At 38.6% G+C, this 22,019-nt stretch overlaps 1 protein-coding gene across 4 annotated transcripts in view; it reads left to right on the top strand.

Moving 5' to 3' along the window:
• Nucleotides 1-11,823, top strand: part of unc13c (unc-13 homolog C (C. elegans)) — a 125,783-nt gene extending 113,960 nt beyond the window's left edge. For all 4 annotated transcript variants that reach the window (XM_086070781.1, XM_086070780.1, XM_086070782.1 and 1 more), the window contains 4 exons: nucleotides 1,091-1,238; nucleotides 5,236-5,328; nucleotides 8,260-8,419; nucleotides 9,709-11,823. In XM_086070781.1, coding sequence (XP_085926907.1) covers nucleotides 1,091-1,238; nucleotides 5,236-5,328; nucleotides 8,260-8,419; nucleotides 9,709-9,994 — 687 coding nt within the window. In that variant the 3' untranslated portion in view covers nucleotides 9,995-11,823. The remainder of the gene's footprint in view (nucleotides 1-1,090; nucleotides 1,239-5,235; nucleotides 5,329-8,259; nucleotides 8,420-9,708) is intronic.
• The last annotated feature ends 10,196 nt before the right edge of the window (nucleotides 11,824-22,019 follow it).

The raw sequence follows: 22,019 nt of genomic DNA, 5'->3' as shown, positions 1-22,019 counted from the left end.
AATGTTATGTCCTTAAAAGCAGTTGGACTTGCCATGTGCAACAATTTAATCACACTGAACTTTAAACCTGCCTGTACTATTGGACAAAAAAATGTGCAGACCCATATGAGTCCGCACGTGACCGGGATGCGAGCTCTGCAGACACATTTCCAATAATGTACATTTCCCATCTGAACTCCGACCTGTAAAGAATAATATCAGCCAGGCAGCTGCTCCGTCTCATTTTACCAACCAATGTTGATGTGCTGGATAATGTATTTTATTATTATTCCAGTTAATGGAATGCACATAAAAATAAGAGATGATCAAAACCTAGAATAGCTCTCAATGACTGTACCACTGATAGTGGTAGATTTCTTCCAATAATAGTGATAATCTCATCATTTCTGGCTGGTAAATAACAAAGTAATTAAAGCCATGTTACATTACTGTTCTACTCCAGTCCCGTAGATGGCAACAATGCACAATACAAACTAGTTGTCAACTGCCAAACAAAGAAATGCCATCCATTTGCTGGATCTTAGTTTTACATGAAAATAAAAATCCCAGATAAATGTGCTTACATGGATTCAGAACAAAATGTAATAAATTCAACTTTTCACAAAAATTTTGAGGAAATCAATAAATCCACTGTCCATTAATGTTTGTTTGTAGACAGACATACCCAAAAGAAATGGAAAAACGTGGAACAAAATCTATTCTGGAAGCCTTGCGCTTTGTTTGGATTTTGTGAGTCAAACCTTCCCTGCAATTAATTGACTGCTGACCATTTCAGGAGGTTGCCTGCCTCTTGCCCAAGGTCAACTGGATTAGGCTCCAGCTTGACTGTGGAAAAAACAACAACATGATAATTGGCTAATTATAAAACCTTAATTTGCATGCTAAGTAACATTTTTACATACAAATGGTAAAATGGTAACTGGAGCACATTTACACCATCAAAGTGCCCAAAGCGGTTTGTGTCTTTGCGCTGACCCTTCAAGACTGTCAATGGACCAACAATGGACAAACACATTTGTGTATATACCGTATACCACACTGTCGGCGAGAAAAACTCTGGAAATGTGTTTTTGTTTGTTTATTTCTCCAGCAATATTTCCATGCTGGAGGAAACGGTCTCAAGAAGACCTTCCTGGAGAAGAGCCCAGATATGAAGTCCCTCAAATATGCTCTTAGCCTTTACACTCAACCTACAGATGCCTTGATCAAGAAATATATATGCACGCAAACCTCTCAAGGTAAGACACCCAAATAGCTATGAAGTCCCATGTTGACGACATATGTAGAATGTATCTTGTGAGTCATTCTCACAAGTCATTCACCACAGTCAAATGACAAGAAGAAGACCAGATGAGCATTAACGAGCCTTAACTCTTCATTGGTATGAAATTGAAACGTTCAGGGTGCAATTTCAAAGGGTTATGTTCTAGGGCTCGTACAGTATGTGGAGCTGACCTGCTGGGTTGTCTCCTACTTGTCAAATGAATAAAACAAAAGGTGAAAAGATTGTTGCCGCCTCACCCCTTCGTCCCTGAGGCTGCTACACTCCATTGCACCCCCTTTTTTCTCCCCCTCACATCACAAACATAACTCAGTCAGAGCCAATGGATAATTTGTATACTACACAACTATAAATTCTCCCTTGCCATCATCACTGGCCCACTTTTGTGCCTGGCTCATCTGTTTATACAAACCTCACCCCCCCCCCCCCCCCTGCTGTAAAACGGATGAAACGCCTCCAGGTGTCCAACTATGTTCAAGAGGGAATTCAACCCTAGTTGCTGAACACACACACACACACACGGGTTGCAAATAGGCACGCAGCCAGGCAGAACAAGCCGCGCCACCTTGTTAAATGTGGCCTGCCTTTTTCCTTTCGATATAGTCACCACACACCAATCAGTCTGTGTTGTACGAGAAGCTGCCAAATGCGGTGCCTATAAGTGAAGGTGGGTGAGGTGACTGATGCACATTAGGGCAGCAAACAGTTTCTCACTTCAAAAATGCAAAGTTTATTGCGTGGACAAAACTTCAGTCATACTAGGGTTTTGCACTCAAATTATCCCTACCGTTGGGAAATGTAGTGGCAGGCAACTGAATTCTTTATATTGCATACGATGCTACATTAATTACTGTACAATGACAATGAGGATTGTAATTTTAAGACTTGATATTCATGAGACACAATTTGTTTTAGACTTGAGCATCTACTATTTGTTTAATTGAAAATGGGAAACGCTCAGTAACTCGTATTTAGAAAAAAAACAAAAAAAAAAACAGTTGAACTGAAATTAGGGGTACATGTCTATTGTAACAGGCACAAAACTGAAGAGGAAGTCGGCCATTTTAGCTGGAAGCAGCCATGTTGGGAAGTTTTAGGACTCGTACTTTGAACTCGACTGGGGAAATCACTCGCATAAACCCCAAGCAGAACCAGCAATATGAGAATTTGGGTTTTAATATTCTTAGACTTGGGCTTTAGATATTTGACTACACTATCTAATGTTGTCACAGCGTGTATGGAAGCATGTCTTTTTAAGCATAAAAATTACGAACACTGAATTTTTTCAGCATCGAAATTCAACATGTAAAAAAATGACTGTATAAAAATTTAAGATCTCAAAAATTTATGGATTTTTTTTTTTTTTTGCACTGAATTATTTTGAGACATTGATTTTTTTTACAAGATGTTGAATTTCAATGCTGAATAAATTCTGTGTTAGTAATTCAAATTCAACGTCCGATGGCACAGATTCACTTCCATAAGCGTGGCAAGTTTGCTCATTTTGAGGATTTACAGTGAAGGAAAAAAAGGAAAATAAATAAGTTCAAGAAAATGTATCAATAGTTTGAGAGTCAATAACATCTGCTTTGCAATGACAGGCTCTATCAGATTTCTCCGCTTACACTGCAGTCACTTTTGTAGTAGGAGTGGGAATCACTCGTAAAATTATATTATAGTGATCATTTGCCAAATGGAAGCTGCAGTAGCAAGAGAATACAGATTCACAACATATTTCGAAAGTCAAACTTGTCATAAAATGCACATGCATTGCAAATCGACATTATCAAAAGCTGATGTTGCGTATTGATACTGTACTGCGAGATATTTTATCGTCAGATAACAATTTGTACCGAATTCTATCCCCACATGATTAGCATTTATTTTCACTTCTAGTCGGCTCAGTGTCATATTTCACTAGTCTGGAGAACATCCAACATCTAAAAAAAAATTGAGAAAGATATAATTGCAAGCTAAAATAAATACTACACAGAAGCTAGTGGGTATTATTATTCTGGCAGCTCCACCAATACAACCCGGTGAAGTAGGTGATTATAGGGTTGCCATGGCAACGGCAGTCAGCAATGGCAGCCTTGTATTGCTTTAATGAGCTCACATCAGGACGTATATCCCTGCATGTGATCGCAAGCAATCCTGTATGACAGTCACAATCACGAGCAAGTGCTCTGGATGCTGCTTTCTTTTACAAAAGTTCTCAGCCTAATTATGCAGCAGCCCTCCGCATGGAGTATCATTACAATAAATCAACTGCCTTGTTTCTTCATTAGTGGCACAACACATGCAGCGTGTTTGGCACGTATCGATCAGCTATCGGCCCAGCATGCTCTTTCATCATTTGTCGTACCTGCTCGTAGCCTTCTGGCGTTCATCATCCGTCCTCACTTGGCTGCAGCGCGGAGCAAAGCACACGTGCTCAGCAATTTGATCGAAATAGTACGTTTCCACTTCTAGGTTTTTCACCCCAAAATGTACAAAAAATTTCCATAAGCCAATGTGCAAATGAGGTGAACACTTGTTCCATGTTTTAATAATTATACTGCATGATGAATTCTTCAAATTGGGCTTTGTGGTGTACTGTGCAAAAGATTAAGGCCACCTTTACATGTTTTGTTTTGATACTGCTATAATAAGCGTATTGTTGCTGTCCTGTGAAAAACACGTATCTCAAATGTTGTCTTTTTTTTGCATTTTTATGTATGGGATGGAACTGAAATATTATTTATATATATATATATATATATATATATATATATATATATATATATATATATATATTATTTTTTTATTTTTTTAAATGGACATAAGTATTTTTAACAGGACAGCAACAATATATATATAATAACAATATATATATCTATGTTTTTTAATTTCAAATACAACAGAAAAAAACTGTACCTTTACCGCTAGCTAGCAAAAAGTAGCTGATTGTCTCATTATTTACAAGTAGTTGTTAATTATACATCACAGTTAAAGAGAGTCAAAATTTTGAAGTTGCCCCTCAGCACGTTAGCGGTTGTTACTGTAGGCGTAGTATGAACAATTGTTGTGGTGGCTGTCTTGACTACAAATGATTTGCATTAGCATCTTTCTAGCCTGAAGTTGGATATCTCTCTGTGACGCATTCATTCAGATGCTAGACGAGAGGCATTTGCGTGGACATGCTCAATACTAATTGTGCTTGTGTCACACACGTGACGTCTCTATACAGGTTATCTTGTCACATGATTGTACATACAACAGTGATCTGTACATTTATTAAAATTGTTTTTACTATTACTAAATGTGTATTAAAATTCACCATATGATAAAATTCATTGCAATAAAAATATGACATTTTCACTGATGTATATATTAATAAGCCAGCTAACTCGCTAGATATCTAAGCGTCAATAGCTTTAGTGTTAAAATGTAGAAAAATTGTGACTATATATTCTCTCTAAGGTGGCAAATGGCCACTAACCATGACGCTAAAAACATTTGTCCTATTTAATGAAAAAATACAAAAAACGTTTGTTTTCCATTAGCTATGTGACAGGGTCAAAACATTAGAAACATCAACTCTCAACATGGTGCGTGAACTACAACTAAACTAGTTGCAGCCAGTCCACAGTATTTTCTTTACATCTCTGTAGATGACTACTTCACTGTGAAAGAATATTATTTATTTAGTGCATTCCTTCGCATCACCTGCCTCTCCCTGGCCTTCAAACTAGACACAATATTTCTTCTTTTCTTGTCATTTTGTACCTCCTCTTGCTGCTCTTGTTCAGCCTTGGGCAAAGGGAAACATTTGTGGCACACATTGTTCAAACAAGAGTGCTTCCCTACAGGTTTTAAAGGATTTAAGTTGTTTTCTTGTTGTTGTTGTTTTTTTTCTTGGCCACGTCTCAGAATTTTAATTACGCCTGAGTTTTGCTGCTGTGCATTTACAGGTCAGTCAAGCAACGGCTCGGTGGGCGAGGTGTCCATACAAGTGAACCTCATCTCTCACCCCGGCACCGGAGAGCACAAAGTCAGCGTGAAGGGTGAGCTTTGGATCCGTCGTCATTTCTATTCAAATGTATTCGCACTCGCTCGCCCGAGGCAACTCTCGAGACGATTGTGCTGCCGGGGACCTGAAAATGAATAAGCAGCAGTTGACTGTGCTCATGACTCCATTTAGAAACAAATATACTGTATTACTTCAGATGGTGGCCAGGGGACATCTGCAGACAGGGAAGCAATAGGTATTATTACGGGGAGCCATTTGCAGCCAACTAAAAATTTATTAATTGCACAAATAAATTATGCTTTAACTCTTTCACTTCCAGCCATTTTCACTGAAGCAACCCCCTTCGCTCCCGTCTGTTTTACTGGAGTTTGACTGATTTTGCAAGGCCCACAGAATATTGTGTTCTATTGCTATAAAAACATGGAACCTACCAAAAGAAAGATTAAAGTCTCTTCTGTCACCAGAAAAAAAGAATATTCGTATCTGTTTCCATTTTGCAGCAATTAGCATTAGAATAAAGCAAAGTTTCATCATTATTCACAAATCTATTTAGAAATGTGTGCTTTTTTTCAACATGGCCCATGTTGATCTCTTTTGCTCTGCTGCCACCTGCTGGGCGTTTGTATAATAACAACCATTTCTCCAACCCTTCTTTGCAGTTGAGAGGCTGCATCAAAGCCTTACGTATGCTCTAGCATAAAAAAACCATAGAAAACCTATAAATACATCTTTGGGACGCTTAAAACATTAAAAATAGAACATATTTATACATTTTTGGGAGCAAATGAGTTAACCACAATATGAGCAGTAGAATATCTCATGTACATTAGTCTTAAAATATGTTTTTAATAAATGTATTTTGTTATAGAGAATTTTAGAGGTATTTGAAGCCTTTTTTTTTTGTGCAAATGTCACAAAGATGGCCGCCTTGTTATTTTGCTGCTTTTAATTTGCGGTTGTTTGTTGACTTACTTTACTGTAAAACAAATATCTCAAATGAATTTAAAACTTAAAAGAACTACTATAAAAAAAAAATGCAAAGAAACAGCCTTGACAGAACATGCCTCGGGATGTCCTGCTGTTTTGGTTAGCAACAAAGGTTTAGCAGTTACAGTGGCGTCTATGAACATATCTTACAGCTACCAGTTTAAAAAAAAATAAAAAATAAAAAAATAAAAATAAAAAATAAAAATAAAATTAAATAAAAAACTCCAGTAGTGCGCTAATGGTGCCGTTTACGGAATAGTATAAATACAAGTAAAAAATAAATAAAAAATACAGAGAAACACTTGCAATATGTGGTGGGACTTAATGGATTAATGGTCATTTTCACCAACGGGGGGCAGACGACTTTAAGCATTTACCTCTTGCTGCTGCGCTCCGTCACACTGCGCTAATTCTTTTAAATGGACACTTTTTTCTTTTTTTATCTGTCTGTATCGCATACATTGTCAGCAACATAACTGCTATGACATGTTCACAGCTTTACATTTGTCTTTATTACCAAGACAGTGGGGTGTGCCATTAGCCTGTTATTACAGCAAGCAACACAAGAGGAGGCTGAGTGCTGCTTTTTACCTTAATCTTCCATCATCAGCCCCTTTTTACTGTTCACTCTCCGCCACAACATCAAAAGTAAAGGTACATTCTGAGTGCTTGATGGTCTGTTGCAGCTACTGTATCAATCAGTCATGTCTGTCTCCATGGTGCCGAGCAAATAATGAGATGGTCCAGACAGCTAAAATGTGTTCATAAAATATACTTTTCCGACAGTCGTGTTAAAGGTTAGTTCGGCTGAGTTTGGATTTCCTTTTGAAAAGGCAGCTCCCTAAGACACACGGGAAATCTTCCATTTTGGTTTAGTTTGTGGTCATTTCCGCAATTTCTTGTCATCCTACAAAGACTTAAAGTCCTTAATATTTTTGCTAAATCACAACCGGTTTTGTACTAGGTGTAATACCAGTGCTTCCCAACCTTTGAGCCAAGGCACATGTTTTGCCAAACAAAAGTGTCACAAAATGTATACATACACTATATTAATGACGATCTTGTCTCAATATACTGATCTGGGTTGTACTATATAAATCGCAACGGGTAAATACACAAGTTAATTGTACCTTTTGCCATTTAGTGAAAGAGCATTTACTGTAATGTCATATGTCAATGGTTTAAAAAAAAAAGAAGAAGAAGAAGAAGAAAACCTTTGGTTTTTTTTTGGTTTTTGTTGTAAAAAAAAATATTTCAGTGAAATTGATTATTTCCCGAGCACCTCTGATGATAGATATCTTAAGGCACACGTTTTCTGCAGGTAAGACAAAAGTGTGACCAAATTAAAGGGATACTTGACTCATTGAGCCATTTTCATCACTGAAAAGTTAATATTTAATTAATTTGATAACTTCATTATTTTTCCATGTACAATTAATACCTTTAAAACGATTTTTTCCTCTTGCTGCTGAGGAAGTAGGTAACGACTAATCATGGCTCAGCTGTTTACTGGGTTTGGTCAGTAAACTGAGCCATGATTGGTCACAGGTGATGTCATATTTAGTCTACAGCAAGTGGAAAAAATAGTTTTTAAAGGTATTAATTGTACATGAAAAATAATGAAGTTATCACATTAATTTTAAACAAAATATTAACTTTTTACTGCTGAAAATGGCTCAATGGGTTAAGTATCCCCATAAGTTGCAAAAGTTTGACGATCCGTCATGAAAACATGAAACTCTAAAATCTCAACTGCACAAGGTCAGAGCATGATCAAACAGCTTGTGTGATGACTGTCACACCCTCAGAGATTAAGAGGTGGCAATTTCTGGCAGAAATAGTAAAAAAGTTTACGTGCAGTGACTCTGCTGCTGATGTTACAATTTCCTTCAAACCTTTTACTTGCGTCTAGCCTTGCAATTCAAGCGTACGTTCATCACCAGTCAGAGCTTTAATTCAACCTTACTGTGTGTATCAGTGGTCGGCGTGAACAACCTCCAGTGGCAGACCACCGCCATGTTCCGGCCGTTCGTCGAGGTCAACGCCGTCGGGCCGCACCTGGCTGACAAGAAGCGCAAATTCAGCACCAAGACCAAGAACAACAACTGGTCACCAAAGTACAACGAAACATTCCAATAGTAAGCATAGTCGCATCCGTAGCATATCCATTCATGTTTCAAATATCTTCTTCAATGCAGCAATTTAATTAAAGTGAATTGAACTGTGAGCAATCGTGACCATTCAATACAAGCCAAGCTATCTGCCCTCTTTATGGGCTTTTTAGATTCACCAGCATCCTCATTACAATTTGAACACTTGTTGAGTTGCAGGGAATAATTACAACAATGGCCTTTGGGTTTATTAGCTCATCAAATTGACCCAGGAAACACGAGTGAATCAATTCAACAATCCCCAAACAAGAGGCTTTTCACATGTCACTGTCACAATCATTATTGTATTTTGACACATGCACGCTAAAAAGAGAATTGTTGACCCATTTTAAGATTACAAATTTCATAAAATTGCTTCAATTGGTTACACACGAATAGTGAATATATTAAGTTCAATTAATTATGAGTTCATTCAACTTAATATATTGAATTAAATTATACACAGAATATTGTGTTCTATTGCTATAAAAACATGGAACCTACCAAAAGAAAGATTAGAGTCATCAGGGAAAAAAAGGTGTATATTTGTATCTGTTTCCGTTTTGCAGAAATTAGCATTAGAAAATAGCTAAGTTTCATCATTATTCCCAAATCTGTTGAAAACAGTTGGGAAAGAGCTTGTTTGCAACATGGCCCTGGTTGATCTCTTGAACGCTGCTGCCACCTGTTGGCCATTTTTTGTAATTACTATTATTGCTTTAAGTGACTTCTTCAGGTCGGAGGCTGCATCAAAGCCTTCTGTATGGTCTAGCATTAAAAATAATAATAATAAATAAACGTTAGGTTTTTGGGACCATGGCAATATTTAAAGTAGAACGTTTTTATACGTAGCAAATGAGTTAATGAACTTATGAATAATTAAACTTAATATATTCACTTTTGATTCAAGCGTGTTTTACCAATTGAAGCGTTTTTAATAAATTGGTCAACAATTCAGTTGTTAATCTTAAATTGATTCAACAATGATCTTTTTAGAGTGTAGTATTACTGACAAAAGTATAAATTTGACCTGCAGTAAATATGAAAAAAGCAGCCAGTAGAACAACATCCACCGTTATAGAATATTTTTGCAATTCAAACCAAAAGCAAATATTTTTTTTTTTTTTGGGGTGTTTCGGTAAGGTAGGTTTCCATAGAATTAAATGCAGAAAGGTGAATTAATAAATAGCGAGCCACTTGAAAGGATTATGTGAATTGTTCACCGCATTTTGCTATCAATCCAAGATCTAAGTTTTGCGTTCCCTCTTTCCCCGTAGCGTCCTGAGCAACGAGCACGGCCCGGAGTCGTACGAGCTGCACGTGTCGGTGAAGGACTACTGCTTTGCCCGCGAGGACCGCATCATTGGCATGACCGTCATCCAGCTGCGCGAGCTTGCAGACTCGGGCAGCTGCGCCGCCTGCTACCCGCTGGTCAAGAGCATCTCCATGGACGAGACGGGCCTCACCATCATGCGGATACTCTCGCAAAGGACCAACGACGAGGTGGCCAAAGAGTTTGTGCGTCTCAAGACGGACACGCGCTCGGCCGAGGAAGTGTCGTAATGCGAACGTAGCGCCGTGTGCGGGGAAAAAAATGCAGTATTCCTTCCAAGCGGTTTTGTCCTACAGATGAGAATGATTGGAGGGTTGTTCGACCCGAGATGATCCAAAGCAGGAAGTGAGCGAAGGAGTTGTTTGTTTGTTTGATTGTTTGTTTGTTTTTGTGCATGTGTGTAAGAAAAAACAAAAAACATCTGTTGGAATGTTCATTTGAATACTACAAGTACGTACAAGTGTTTACTGACCGTATGCTTACTATTAAGTACTATATTCTACCGGTTACGTTCAAGCAGACAAAATACCTTTTGTACACTTAAGTCTTTTTAGAACTGAGATTTGTTCCAATAAAGTGCCAAACCAGTGGAGTTAAAACGACAACAAAAATCAACTAAACAAAAAAAACAAAAAAAGAACTAAACTTACAGGAATTCTGGCGATGAACTTATTAGTATGTTTGAAAATTTGCTTGATTATCCGGTTGTAAGTCACTTTATGACTGTGTGGCGTTCTGATTGTTGCAGAGTCTCTCGTTTGTTTGTTTTTGAAATATGTTTTGCCACCCAGCACTGTTGTAAAGTTCCTTGTTGCATTTTTAAATGCTATTTTTCCATTTCTGTTACCTTATTTGTTGATTTCGACGACACTTTTCCCGCCCAACTTGTTGGTGAGTTCCTTTTTTCTTTTGTATTATTGTCTTATGCATTCATTTACATTTGTTTTTATTCTTGTCACCTTGCACTGTTGCGTCCTTGTTTTTTTGTGTTTTTCAGTTATTGATTTTTTTTCACCCCAAAAATTGAGTTATGGAATCCTTTTTTCTGCTCTGAGCCACCCAACACTGATACGCAGTACCTTGTTTAAAGAAAAGGGAGAAGAAAAAAAACTAAATTAATTCTTTTTTTGGTGGCCACCCAACACAATTGTAGAGTCCTTTATTTTATTATACTTTTCTCCACCCAACTGTTTTGAAGCCTTTTGTAGTTTATTTGCACTTTTTGCCACCCAGAAGTGTTATGGTGGTTTTTTTCTGTGCATTTTATTTATTTAGTTCCTTGTTTGTTGCGCTGTTGTGGAGTCACTTGTTTTTCTTTTCTTATTACTGTTGCACGTCGTTTCTCTGTCGCGTCGTTCCCCTGTTCCCACGGAAACCGCCAAGCAGGGTCCCGACCCCCGAGCCTTCAAACTCTTTGTATCGTAAGTCCACCACGAGGAAATGGTGTTTGTTTTTATCTTATTTTGCAATGGCGATGACTGCTACGTAAACCTTCATAGGCGTTTGTAATTTTATAATCATGACACATGAAAACAGACTCCAGAAAGAATGGTTGTTCATTTATTTTGTTTCCTTTTGTGTGTTTATTTTTGAACGGTTAGCTTCAGGCCTTTCTGAATAACCACTGTGAACATGAGCTTTGGAAGGCATAATTTCATATCATATTTTCTGATCTGTTTAGTTCCTGATAAACTGCCAAAGTTGTTTAGAATCTTTGTACAAAAGAAACGCAATCCATTCCATATATGGAGATATATATGTACATGTGGTCCGATTGTGCATAGGGTGGTGCCGAGACATTATTTTTTTTATTTGCTGTGAAGCTGTAATGATAGCAAAATGAGAGTTGCACATGTTCCTTTAAAAGTGAGCGGGAAAAAAAACACTCAGCTTCTGTCATTATTTTTCTCATAAAAAGGAAAGAGTTTAACATTTTGGTAAATATGCAACATTCCTATGTATTGCACTGATGGCAAATTGTATGTCATGTAAATATATTTAGTGAGATATTGTACAAAAAGTCTACTTTTCTTCTGTGCATAAAGTATGTGCAAATGTGGTCACACATCTCGGTCATTTTGCAAAACAAATGTGCACTCGTGCTATCATTTGCCACACATTTTTAGAATGTGCAAATAAAACCATAACATATACACCTGATTAGATCATACAATAATCTAGTATATTTCCACCAAATATCAGACAGAGCGTATATTTGCCCAAACGCAAATGAGAGAATTCAAATTTGACATATTTGGACTCATTTAACTTTTTTATCAGTATATTACAATATATATCATTGTGATATTGTATACATAACAAGGACTACTATGGAATAATTGAGGCAGACTTGACAGAACGCATAAGTCACATACCTCCCGAAACCTAAACATGGACGCATGAAGATTATGGCACGACAATGTCAAGTCCACTAGAACATTAAATGAATTAGAGAGGATTTTTACTACAAATTAAGTTGTCTGAGTCACTTAAAAATCGCTTTATCAACCTGTAACAGACTTGGTTAACAAAAAATAGATACATATTATTCATAAACTGTGGAGGACGAGGCAGGGAATGTTAGATTCTAGCTAATCAATAACGAAGGTGCTTCGTCAATCACACTTCTTGCGTATGTGCCCCGAGTACATAGCTTGCGTAGGCCTCGACGTAACAGTGTTTACCAGCGCAGCGGCGCCGTAACTTCTTCCTACAGTAGCTAGCTCCTCGCGTGTGTGTTGTGTTCAAAGTTAACCAACAATGGCAGCGAAGGATACAGGACCACCGAGCCGTAGAAGAAAGACATTTTGGGCGAGTCGTTTCAGCAAAGGCATGCGTTAAAGCAGCAGAGAGGTCTGAAGATGGATGCTTTGGTCGCTAAGTTTCTGCTGGACAGGTAACTTCTGGTCTACGTTTTGAGTAAGAGCTATACTTTATGAAGCTTATTAAACATGTAAAGCTGTATAAGGACACCAGCGTCAATGCAGCTCAACTGAGCAGGGAGCAGGGACTGAGAAAACTACAAACAGCCGTTGGGCTACTTGTTCGCCGCAGAATCCTCTCTAATACCTTTAAGTAGCAAAATCCACCCATTTTAATCTATCTCCATTTTAGCCATTTTGCCACTTGCTGTCAACATCACAGTGCCTAGGTCTCAACTTCGAATGACACACGACCAAACCCACAAAACGAGATGGTCGTTACATGAGCCCTGAGGAAATTGTGACGTCATTTTCATTCGACAGCAAGTGGCAAAGTTGTCTGTAAATCCAGACGATTGGTCTCGTTCGTTAAACTACCCCTCAGGGTCCAAAATAAATCCCTGGGGCCACCATTTTGTGGGCTGCAGCATACTTAGCTACATTGCTAGCTACATTGCATTGCGTTTAGCAAGTTTAATAAATGCAAGATGAAAATCACCCTGATAACACCATTGACCTCCTATGAAAAAGCACAAATCAACGGGAGATTCATTCCTGATCTTCACGCAATAACATCGCTCACATCAGAAAAAGCGTCACACCTCTTGACATTTTTAGCGGCGCACTTATTAGGTCTTTTGTAAAGCTTTTATCTGAGCGTTCAGTCCTTGGCACTTATCTTGACTGTGGAGGCGGGGTCGACAAGATAACGTCAGTCAGCCCGAAAGTAGAAATATACGATATACCAGGAAGAACATTCCCGGCTGAATATGGAGATATGTGCAAATTGACAAGAGAATGTAAGAAGTGGCAAAATTGCCTAAATGGAAGAATTAGCATGGATGTACAGGTTCATTTCATTTGTAAGACTTTGGGATCGTGAGTCTGCCCCTCATGGTGGGTCAACTTTCCAGCGGACACAGCTGTGTATCTATTGTGTTTACACCGAATGTTCTTTTGTTATTGATGAATGTCAACCAGAGCTTTCTCTAACGGTACGTATGCGGAAGATTTAGCTCAACACTCCTACACGTTGAAACGTTTGATTAGTGGAATCAATTGGATTACAAACATTTGCCGATGTTACTGCCCGGACCGGACTACATGCTAACGTATGCTCTGAGGTAAGATGGCTCCCAAAACACGGACATTCTTGCGTCGTCTGTACGTTCGGCTTTTATTGGTTGCTATGTGCATTTTTCATTTGTGAATTTGAGGTGAAGAAACTCGGGTTATTTTTAAACCAAGTTAGCTAGTTGCCCGACCGCGCTAGCTACTAGCGCTAGCATGTTACAACAAAAACCACAACAAGAACATTGTTGATTCACCACTTATTGTCGCACACTATAACAACAATTCCAACTTTTGGGCTGCTGGGGCAGGAAAATAAGAGACGTTAAGGAGAGATCTCAAAATCTTGACCAACAGATCTATTTTTAGCCAGAGCTAGTCATCTTACCAATGACACTTACTTTAGTCAAAATGGTCAGAACACACTCTGGTAGACTGTCGGTTGGAAATCCTTTCGATTTATCTTTGCAATACCGGACACTTATTTGTCCGTTGTCATGGACCCGTGAACGGCACACAATGTGGGGCAAATGACATAATGTGAATACTTCGTTTCACATCTTTGTTTGCCCTATTTTTGCACCCGAGAATGGCACACGTGTGTACCATTGTGAAGTGTTTCGTAAAAATCCAGAATGAATGAACAAATAAATGAATCAAAGTAACTGGTGGTAAGCAACACGAGCGCTCTTCGGCATTTGCTTGCGTTGTCTCGTTGGCCCCAATTAATTGCCACAAAATTGCTTGACCCACCAAATGGCTGCCGGGTCGAAAGGTGGGGGTCGGTGACGTCATGGGAATACTATGTAAAGGAATCCATAACAAGAAACACTATGTACATAAAGTGTGGGAATCCCGCAAAGTGTGCCCAATGTGAGGTCAGCATTAAAAGGTAAAAGACAATCTCTTGTAAGATGAGGCCACAGTCATGTTGTTAACCTTGGCTGGCATCCTATTGAGCCTGCTGATTTCTTTTACAGATCAGATAACATGAGAATAATCACGCTCTGGGAAAAGAAAAGGATAAAGGTTCCAGAACTTTAGGAAAGGGGCCACAGGGATCATGCATGTCCATCTGTGGGAAGATAATGGGATGCGGCAAGCTGTTATGTGTGAGTTACACCCCATACACATACTATATATAGCATCCAATCCTGGACTTTGCTGTGCCCTTCAAAGAGGAATGCTGTTTATTTTTCAAGGGGAAGATTGATGGGGCTTACCTCCAGGGATGGATTACTCGCTCACAGACGGATTTTATTTTTTGACAAGCCCAAAACCGGACCATTTCAAACAGTCTAGAAACTTTATTAAAAATTACACAACTTGCGAACATTAGAAAAATAATAATGAACTAAATCTCTCACTTCTAATTGAACTTGATGGAGCAGCTGCAATATACACACAAAAAAACTAGAAATATTGCAAATCACCACAATAGGCAAATAAATGGTATAAACTATGCCTTAGGCCCATCGCGCACTCATTTTTGGAAGTTTTGATCTGCTTCTACCTTTGCGACATTGTGACAATGTTTCTGTGCGATTCAAAATTCAGAATCACCCAAAAAAAAATCTGACGGCTGATATATTGAATTAATAGATCAATTTAAAACTGTGTTAACTTCAGATAACTATTTAATTTTCAGTTAACAATATAAGAGATGCTGCTGACCCACGGAACTCTGCACATTTATTTATGTATTTATTCATTTATTTATCATAAAAAATTAAGATAAGTGACCATTTAACATTCAGGATATTTTGAAATTTTGGGTAACTTTATTTACTTTACAAAACAATATTGGTTTGCATTTTTTAAGACCCCGAACTTTTTGTTAGAATTTTAAAGCAAAGATGTCTATTGGCAAAAATAAAAATAAAAATGTTTTTAAATAAATTAAATAAATAAATAACGTGAACATTTTACAAATCTGATAAGTTGTTTATTAACTCATGAAGACGTTTAAAAATTTTTTTAGAAATGCCGTTTGCATTAATAATTTTGTCACCAGTATTTTCCCTTTCAGTGGAAGTGAATATCGGCTCTAAATATCGGTTATGGGCCTCCTTGACAACTAATGATCAGTATCGGTCATGAAAAAAACCCATCTCAGTCTGTATCATTTAAATTTTTTTCATGATTGCAAAAACCAAAATCCTCCAGAAGACAGCATACACAGATGAGTCTTACTGCCATATCTTGGACTGGAGTGCAACACAATTCCAATTTTACGCAGAATCCACACATTAATCTTATTTGTATAAAATATTTTGTGTACACAGAATGGGAACAAATATGCATTGTCCATTGAAATTCAATCAGATAGCACATTAAGCAGCCACTTAAATTTAAAATGAAAATCTAATTTTCTCAAATTCAGTTTCATTCCACATCTCAATGTCACTTGACCTTTTTGAGTTAAGATCCTAAATTGAAACCAATTGATTACACAGTTGTCACATGTTTAAGCTATGATGGAGGACTCCTTTGTATAAGTAGGCTACTCTTGTACTCATATGTGAATTTATCTGAGGAGGTAATCACAGTGAACTGCTTTATCATCCATCTCGCCTCCCTCCCAGTTTCCTCCTTCCCCTTTGAACTCGCTCATAAATCATGCTAGCTCACGTGTCTGGGGACGTGTGTAGTAGTATCTTACTTACATGTAGTCCCTTGTCAGGATTATACACTGTGTATAGAATGCAGAGGTGGAAAATCCAGGTCCAGAAAGTAAAAAACAAGCCACAGTTTGACTTTAGCCCCAGGTGCTAGCTAGCTAGCTAGCGAGATCCCTTGCTAGCTCCCATGGTGCTGGTTTACATTTTAGGGAGCTAGCTACATAGCTTCAGAGGCCAAAGCCAAACTGTAGCAGGGTTTTTACTTTCTGGAACTGGATTTTCCACCTCTGGTAGAATGTTCTTGATTATACCATCACCAGATATTTAGCACCCCCCAAAAAAATATAAAATAAATAAAATTACCATTAAAAGGAAAATGACACGCAAACGTCTGCCAAGACAAAAAAAAAATAAAAAAATCCTAAACATACATGACCGTCTTGCACTTGGCCCAAAATTTTTTTGAGTGGAGTGGTAGTACTTTGCACTGGTTTAGGACTGCACTAGAGACGACCTTGAATGGTCGCTAGTGCTCAATTTTTGTTATCTCAGAGACACAAAATGATATGATAAATCTATAAGACAAGCCTCGATGACCTCCTGGTGTTTGAGCACTGATGGACTTGTTGAAGCCACTGGGCTAGCTATGCATTGTCATGTTGTGTCATGGGTGCAAACAATGCAATAATTGATTCCGCCACGTGGCCAGGGAAGCGTCATTTCTTCAACCCCGCCGTCAAACCTGCAATAAACTCTTCTCAACTGACTGCGCACATACTCATTGAGATTAAAACTACAATCCCAAAAGTGAGTATATTACAGTACACTGATGTGTCAAATCACTCCATCTGGAATTCAGAAAATGAGTGGTACACAGAGTTATAAGTATTTGCACTATTAGGGCTGTGAAAAGATAAATGCTCGCGCCTTAATGTCTTTCCCTGTGCTGCGACTCCACTTTATCATCCAGTGGCATCGCTAATTACTCTGCATGAAGTTATATTTAACACTTACATTCTTTCTCAGACACTTTCTGTCTATGAAATACATCATTTTTTCTTTGCCTTATAAACAGTGATACTCACGAGTCACGACCCAGATGATAAAAGACGCTTATGGCTGCACAGTAGTCATCTGTATCCTTGTGAGAGTACATACAAAGAAAATAAAGTATGTATATTGGATTTCAGAAGCAGATAGTGAGTCCACAAATACATTTGTGCGCTATTTAAAAAAATAAAAATAAAAAAAAGAGAGAGAGACCTTTTCTTCGACGCCGTATTAGAGCCACATATAAATTTTATTTTTTTCTTAGAGGGCAGGGGCAATATTGCGGAAGAAAAAAGTAAGTTTCTGAGTTTTTTCTAGCAAATTTGCCACTTTATAAACTCGCAAATTTGCCACTTAATAAACTCGCAAATTTACGAGTTTTTACTCCCAAATTTGCCACTTAATAAACTCGCAAGTTATATTGGCCCCGTCTTCTAAAAAATATATATACGTGGCCCTAATACGCCGTTGTACTTTTCAGTCATATTTGTGGTAAAAAACAGAAATTAAAAAAATCATAAAAAATTGTTTTTAAGAGGCTTACAACAGCAACCACAGCAATGGTTGAAAGTCCAAATATGGGTAATGGATAGAAGCAACAGTGATTAATATGAAGAGGCTAATATTGGAGACGTTCTTAATTTCAGACAATCCAGCCAGCCCTATTTTATTGTTTAAAGTTGGATATACACTCCAGGCTTCTTAATTGCGGTGTTTCACGTTTCCATGTCAATTTTAGATTAGCAATTAGCATGGCTTCGCCATCTTCTGTTTACTTTCTGTCTCGTCATGTCTTTGTGAGAATGATACTCGCTAGAAGTGTATCTTATTCGCTGCCATGGACGCGATGATTAGTGGTTATAACCACTAACTATCACCCACTACTGACTTAGGAGTGACTGTAACTATTTAGCCGCACTAACTAGCCAGCCGATGTTCATTGCTAGCTAGCTGTGGCGTAAGTAGTAACGAGATTGCCTTGATAGTGTTTAAACAGCAAAAAGCAGCAAGGATGGGTTACAGTGTTTATTATGGCCGCGCTTTCACAAAATGAAAAAAAACTAATTCAAACATTGTTGGTAATATGCTACAGTATCTTTAATAAAATAAAAGCAAATGTTACATGTGTCATGGTGGGATCTGATGAAATGCTGTTGAAGCTCTCCCACTGCCTGTTTTATGAGATTTTCGACAGCTTGAGAAAAGGAGCTAAAACAAGACAATGAGTCAGCGTCTTTATTTCCCGACCATGATTTGATGTATTGCAGTGGGACAGCTGTAACAGAGATGGAGCACCTCCGCAAAGCTATACATGCCAGGCTTCCATTTAAAGCGGCCTGACTGTGCGCCTGCAGTTCCGCTCACTTTGAGGGTGGCGAGCGCCCTGACTGGGAGGGAGGAGCGTCCTCCTGCATAGACCATCTGCTCCTCGCGTAATTACATCCTCATGGGTGTCATCACTCTCCACTCCGCGGCCTCTTGGCCAAGGGGGCAGTGGGCCAATAGATGGCCCCGCTGCCTCACACACACACATAAATAATTGATTAATTAATCAATCAAAAGTTAAGATAGGAGAATCTCAGTTCGCCTTGAATGATTTTGGATTATTTCGCCTTTCCAAATCTGAAGAAACGGGTAGTTGGGAAAGGCTTTTTTGTGTTCCTAGTGGCAAGGTACATCGAGGCATTCATGGATGAACTTGTTGGAAGAAACACCATCAAACACCAAGAACAGACACACATAAACATCTTACAGAACAGCTGTCCCCAACTACCAGGCCGCGGACCTTAATTGCTTGTATGCACTAGTTGAAATTGCACAAACATATTTGTTTGTTGCTGTTGTTACATGTCAGAAAATGTAGCTATAAGCAAACATTTGGATTTTGACGCCACTGTGATGCTGTGATGTTGATGTAGTAAGCTAAGTTGAGCTGGACGTTTGCGAGGGTGAAGCGTGTACGATAAATCTTGAGGTCGATTGATCAAAAGGTAAACCTCATGAATGTCGGTTGAGAAATAACCAAGTGTGAATTGTTGTACTACACATGCATTGCCTTTGACAGGAACGTTGCCCCCACCAACATGGCCGCTATGTAGGCTCATCTAGTTTTCTATTCATATCTGTGGTTATAACATTACATCAAAGACATAAGCCATGTGCTAAGGCTAATGAAATCATCATTGCTAGTCTTAAGCTAATGTTAACATAAGTAGCTCGCTGACATTGACGTTAATGTTAGCGGATAATTAGCCAAATAGCCTGAAGAGACGACTGTCCCTCTTCATCAGAAATTGAATCAGCTACAACGCTTTTCCTTTTTAGATGCTCATATATCAACGCCGAGCTAAAATGAAAGGCTAGTTGTTGTCTCGCAGGTTTTGCATCGTATTTACTCTTTAGTACTTTGGGTGAAAATGCTCCCAAACTTTCTAGCTCTGTTGTTAACCGGTAAGCCATGATACTGTTACCATATTACTCTTACATCACAACTGACCTGGATGTGCGCAAAGGAGAGAAAATTAAAGACAGTGCAGATCTGAGCAATTGTGAAACATATACCTCAGAGGCGCAGTACGTTAGAAGTAGTCATTTTATCAAGTCTTTAAATGGAACTTTATGTCCTAGAATTTGTGTGTAATGGAGTGTTCAGTTTTTGGTTGTATACTAACAGAGCTGCAACATTGCCTAACACAACACCCCAAGGCATTTATGTTAATTTTGTTTGTAACTGCCAGTGTTACCTCAATTAAAATTCACTCTGTGTCAAAACAGTCTTGTTTTGCTCCAATGTGTCTTCAAGCACTTTATTTATTTTTGCTCCACTTTATGGTAGCCACACCTCAATGCATACGCCCATTCAAGTGATTGAATAGCAGCAACTCCGCAAATGTTTTAATTAACTGCCTCCCCATTGATTTCCACTGCAAAACAAGAGCATCTCACTAAAGTATGAATGCTCTCCATATAAATGAAGACACTTAAATCTTTAAAAAAAAAAAAGGAAAAAAAGATGAACACTAGCACTCGGCCCGGTTTAAATAAGCCAAAACCGGAGCTGTTTAAATATTCATGTGGGATTTATGCATGAAGCAAACGTGTGTTCTTTTAAAGTCAGTTTAGAGGCTAGCTTTGAGATGTTTAATATGATGATAGCCTGTTTCAAATGACCTCTTGAATAGATGTACATTCAGCCATAATGTTTAGAAAGCATCATAAAATCTATATGTGTGACGTGTGTTAATGGAGATGACGCGTGCAGATGTTTTCATGCGCAGCCTGTCAAGTCAATACGTCAGCGTAGCATCATCTCATACGGCGGCCATGCTATGCTGACAGTTTTGCTATTAATCATAGTCACTGCAGTAGCGCCACCTTTCACTCTTCATATTCCACACTGGAGATGAGTGCCTCATTTCCATAGTAATAAATAATTTCATATTGTGATGCTATTTTTTGTGCCCGTGCATATTTATTTACAGGGTTAAGTGTATATTTACATGTCCGCGAGTGCTTGACATTTGGGATTCCACGAGTTTGTCAGACTGCAAATATTGTGACATTTAAAATAACCAAGGAATAATTGTGTTTGTTTTCATTCCTGAATAGTAATACAAGTGCATATATATATATATACATATATATATATTGTCTGTGCTCTTTATAATAGTGCAGTTATTTAACTCTTTGACCGCCATTAACGTTATAAAACGTTTAGCATAAACCTAGGGAAGGGCGCCGAGGACGTTAAAAGACGTCCCCTATGTTTTTTTTTTTTCTTTTTGAAAACGGGTGCAGGAAAGCCTTGGGCAGCTGTGCTGAAAGTATCAGGCAGATCTGATTAGTAAAAGACTCGTTTTGGCCCCTAGAGGGCAGCGATGACTCTCTTTGCACAAGGTTGGATGGGCCGCCCACCGTGGGCGTCAGTAGAAGACGTGAGGCGGAGCTAGAGTGTTGAGGAGACAATGGCTGATGAAGCCACAATGGCTGACCAAGCAACCGGTTGCAAGCAGCTCACGCTTGAGCATTTTTTTCAAAGACGGAAAGCATCAATCAATACTAAAAAGCGCATTGATGTCGACGATGATGATGACTCCGAGCTTGACGCCAAAGTTGGAAGCCTTGACGCGACTGTTATGATCACGTAGTAAGCCTCACCGGCTAAGCGCGGCTAGCGCTGCTAAGGCCGGAAAACGCGCACAATAACCGACCGGGTACTTCTACACAATCGGACATTCGATCGGGCGATGGAGAGTTGGCATCGACCAATGCAGATTGATGATGATGATGATGATGACTCCGAGCTTGACGCCAAAGTTGGAAGCCTTGACGCGACTGTTATGATTGCTTGATGGCAACACACACTGCAGTATATACTTGCTATTCCCCGGAAAAAACGGCCTGCAAGAAAGTGGAGCACGCGAAGAGGCAATCTGTTGTGCAAATGCTGTTGCGTCTTCTTGCACGCAGGAGAGTGTTACAAAAAGAAAAACTGTCGTTGAAACATCCACATATTTGTAAATAGCACCACAGTTGCACACATTTGTAAATAGTTTGCCAAATTGTTGTCAAATTGTTACACTGTTGAATGT

Source organism: Leptonotus elevatus, chromosome 3 (genome assembly GCF_054856555.1).
Source record: "Leptonotus elevatus isolate MCC_2025b chromosome 3, RoL_Lele_1.0, whole genome shotgun sequence".
In the NCBI taxonomy this organism is placed as follows: domain Eukaryota; kingdom Metazoa; phylum Chordata; class Actinopteri; order Syngnathiformes; family Syngnathidae; genus Leptonotus; species Leptonotus elevatus.
The sequence above is the reverse complement of the archived record's forward strand: the minus strand, read 5'-3'. Positions and strand labels throughout refer to the sequence as shown.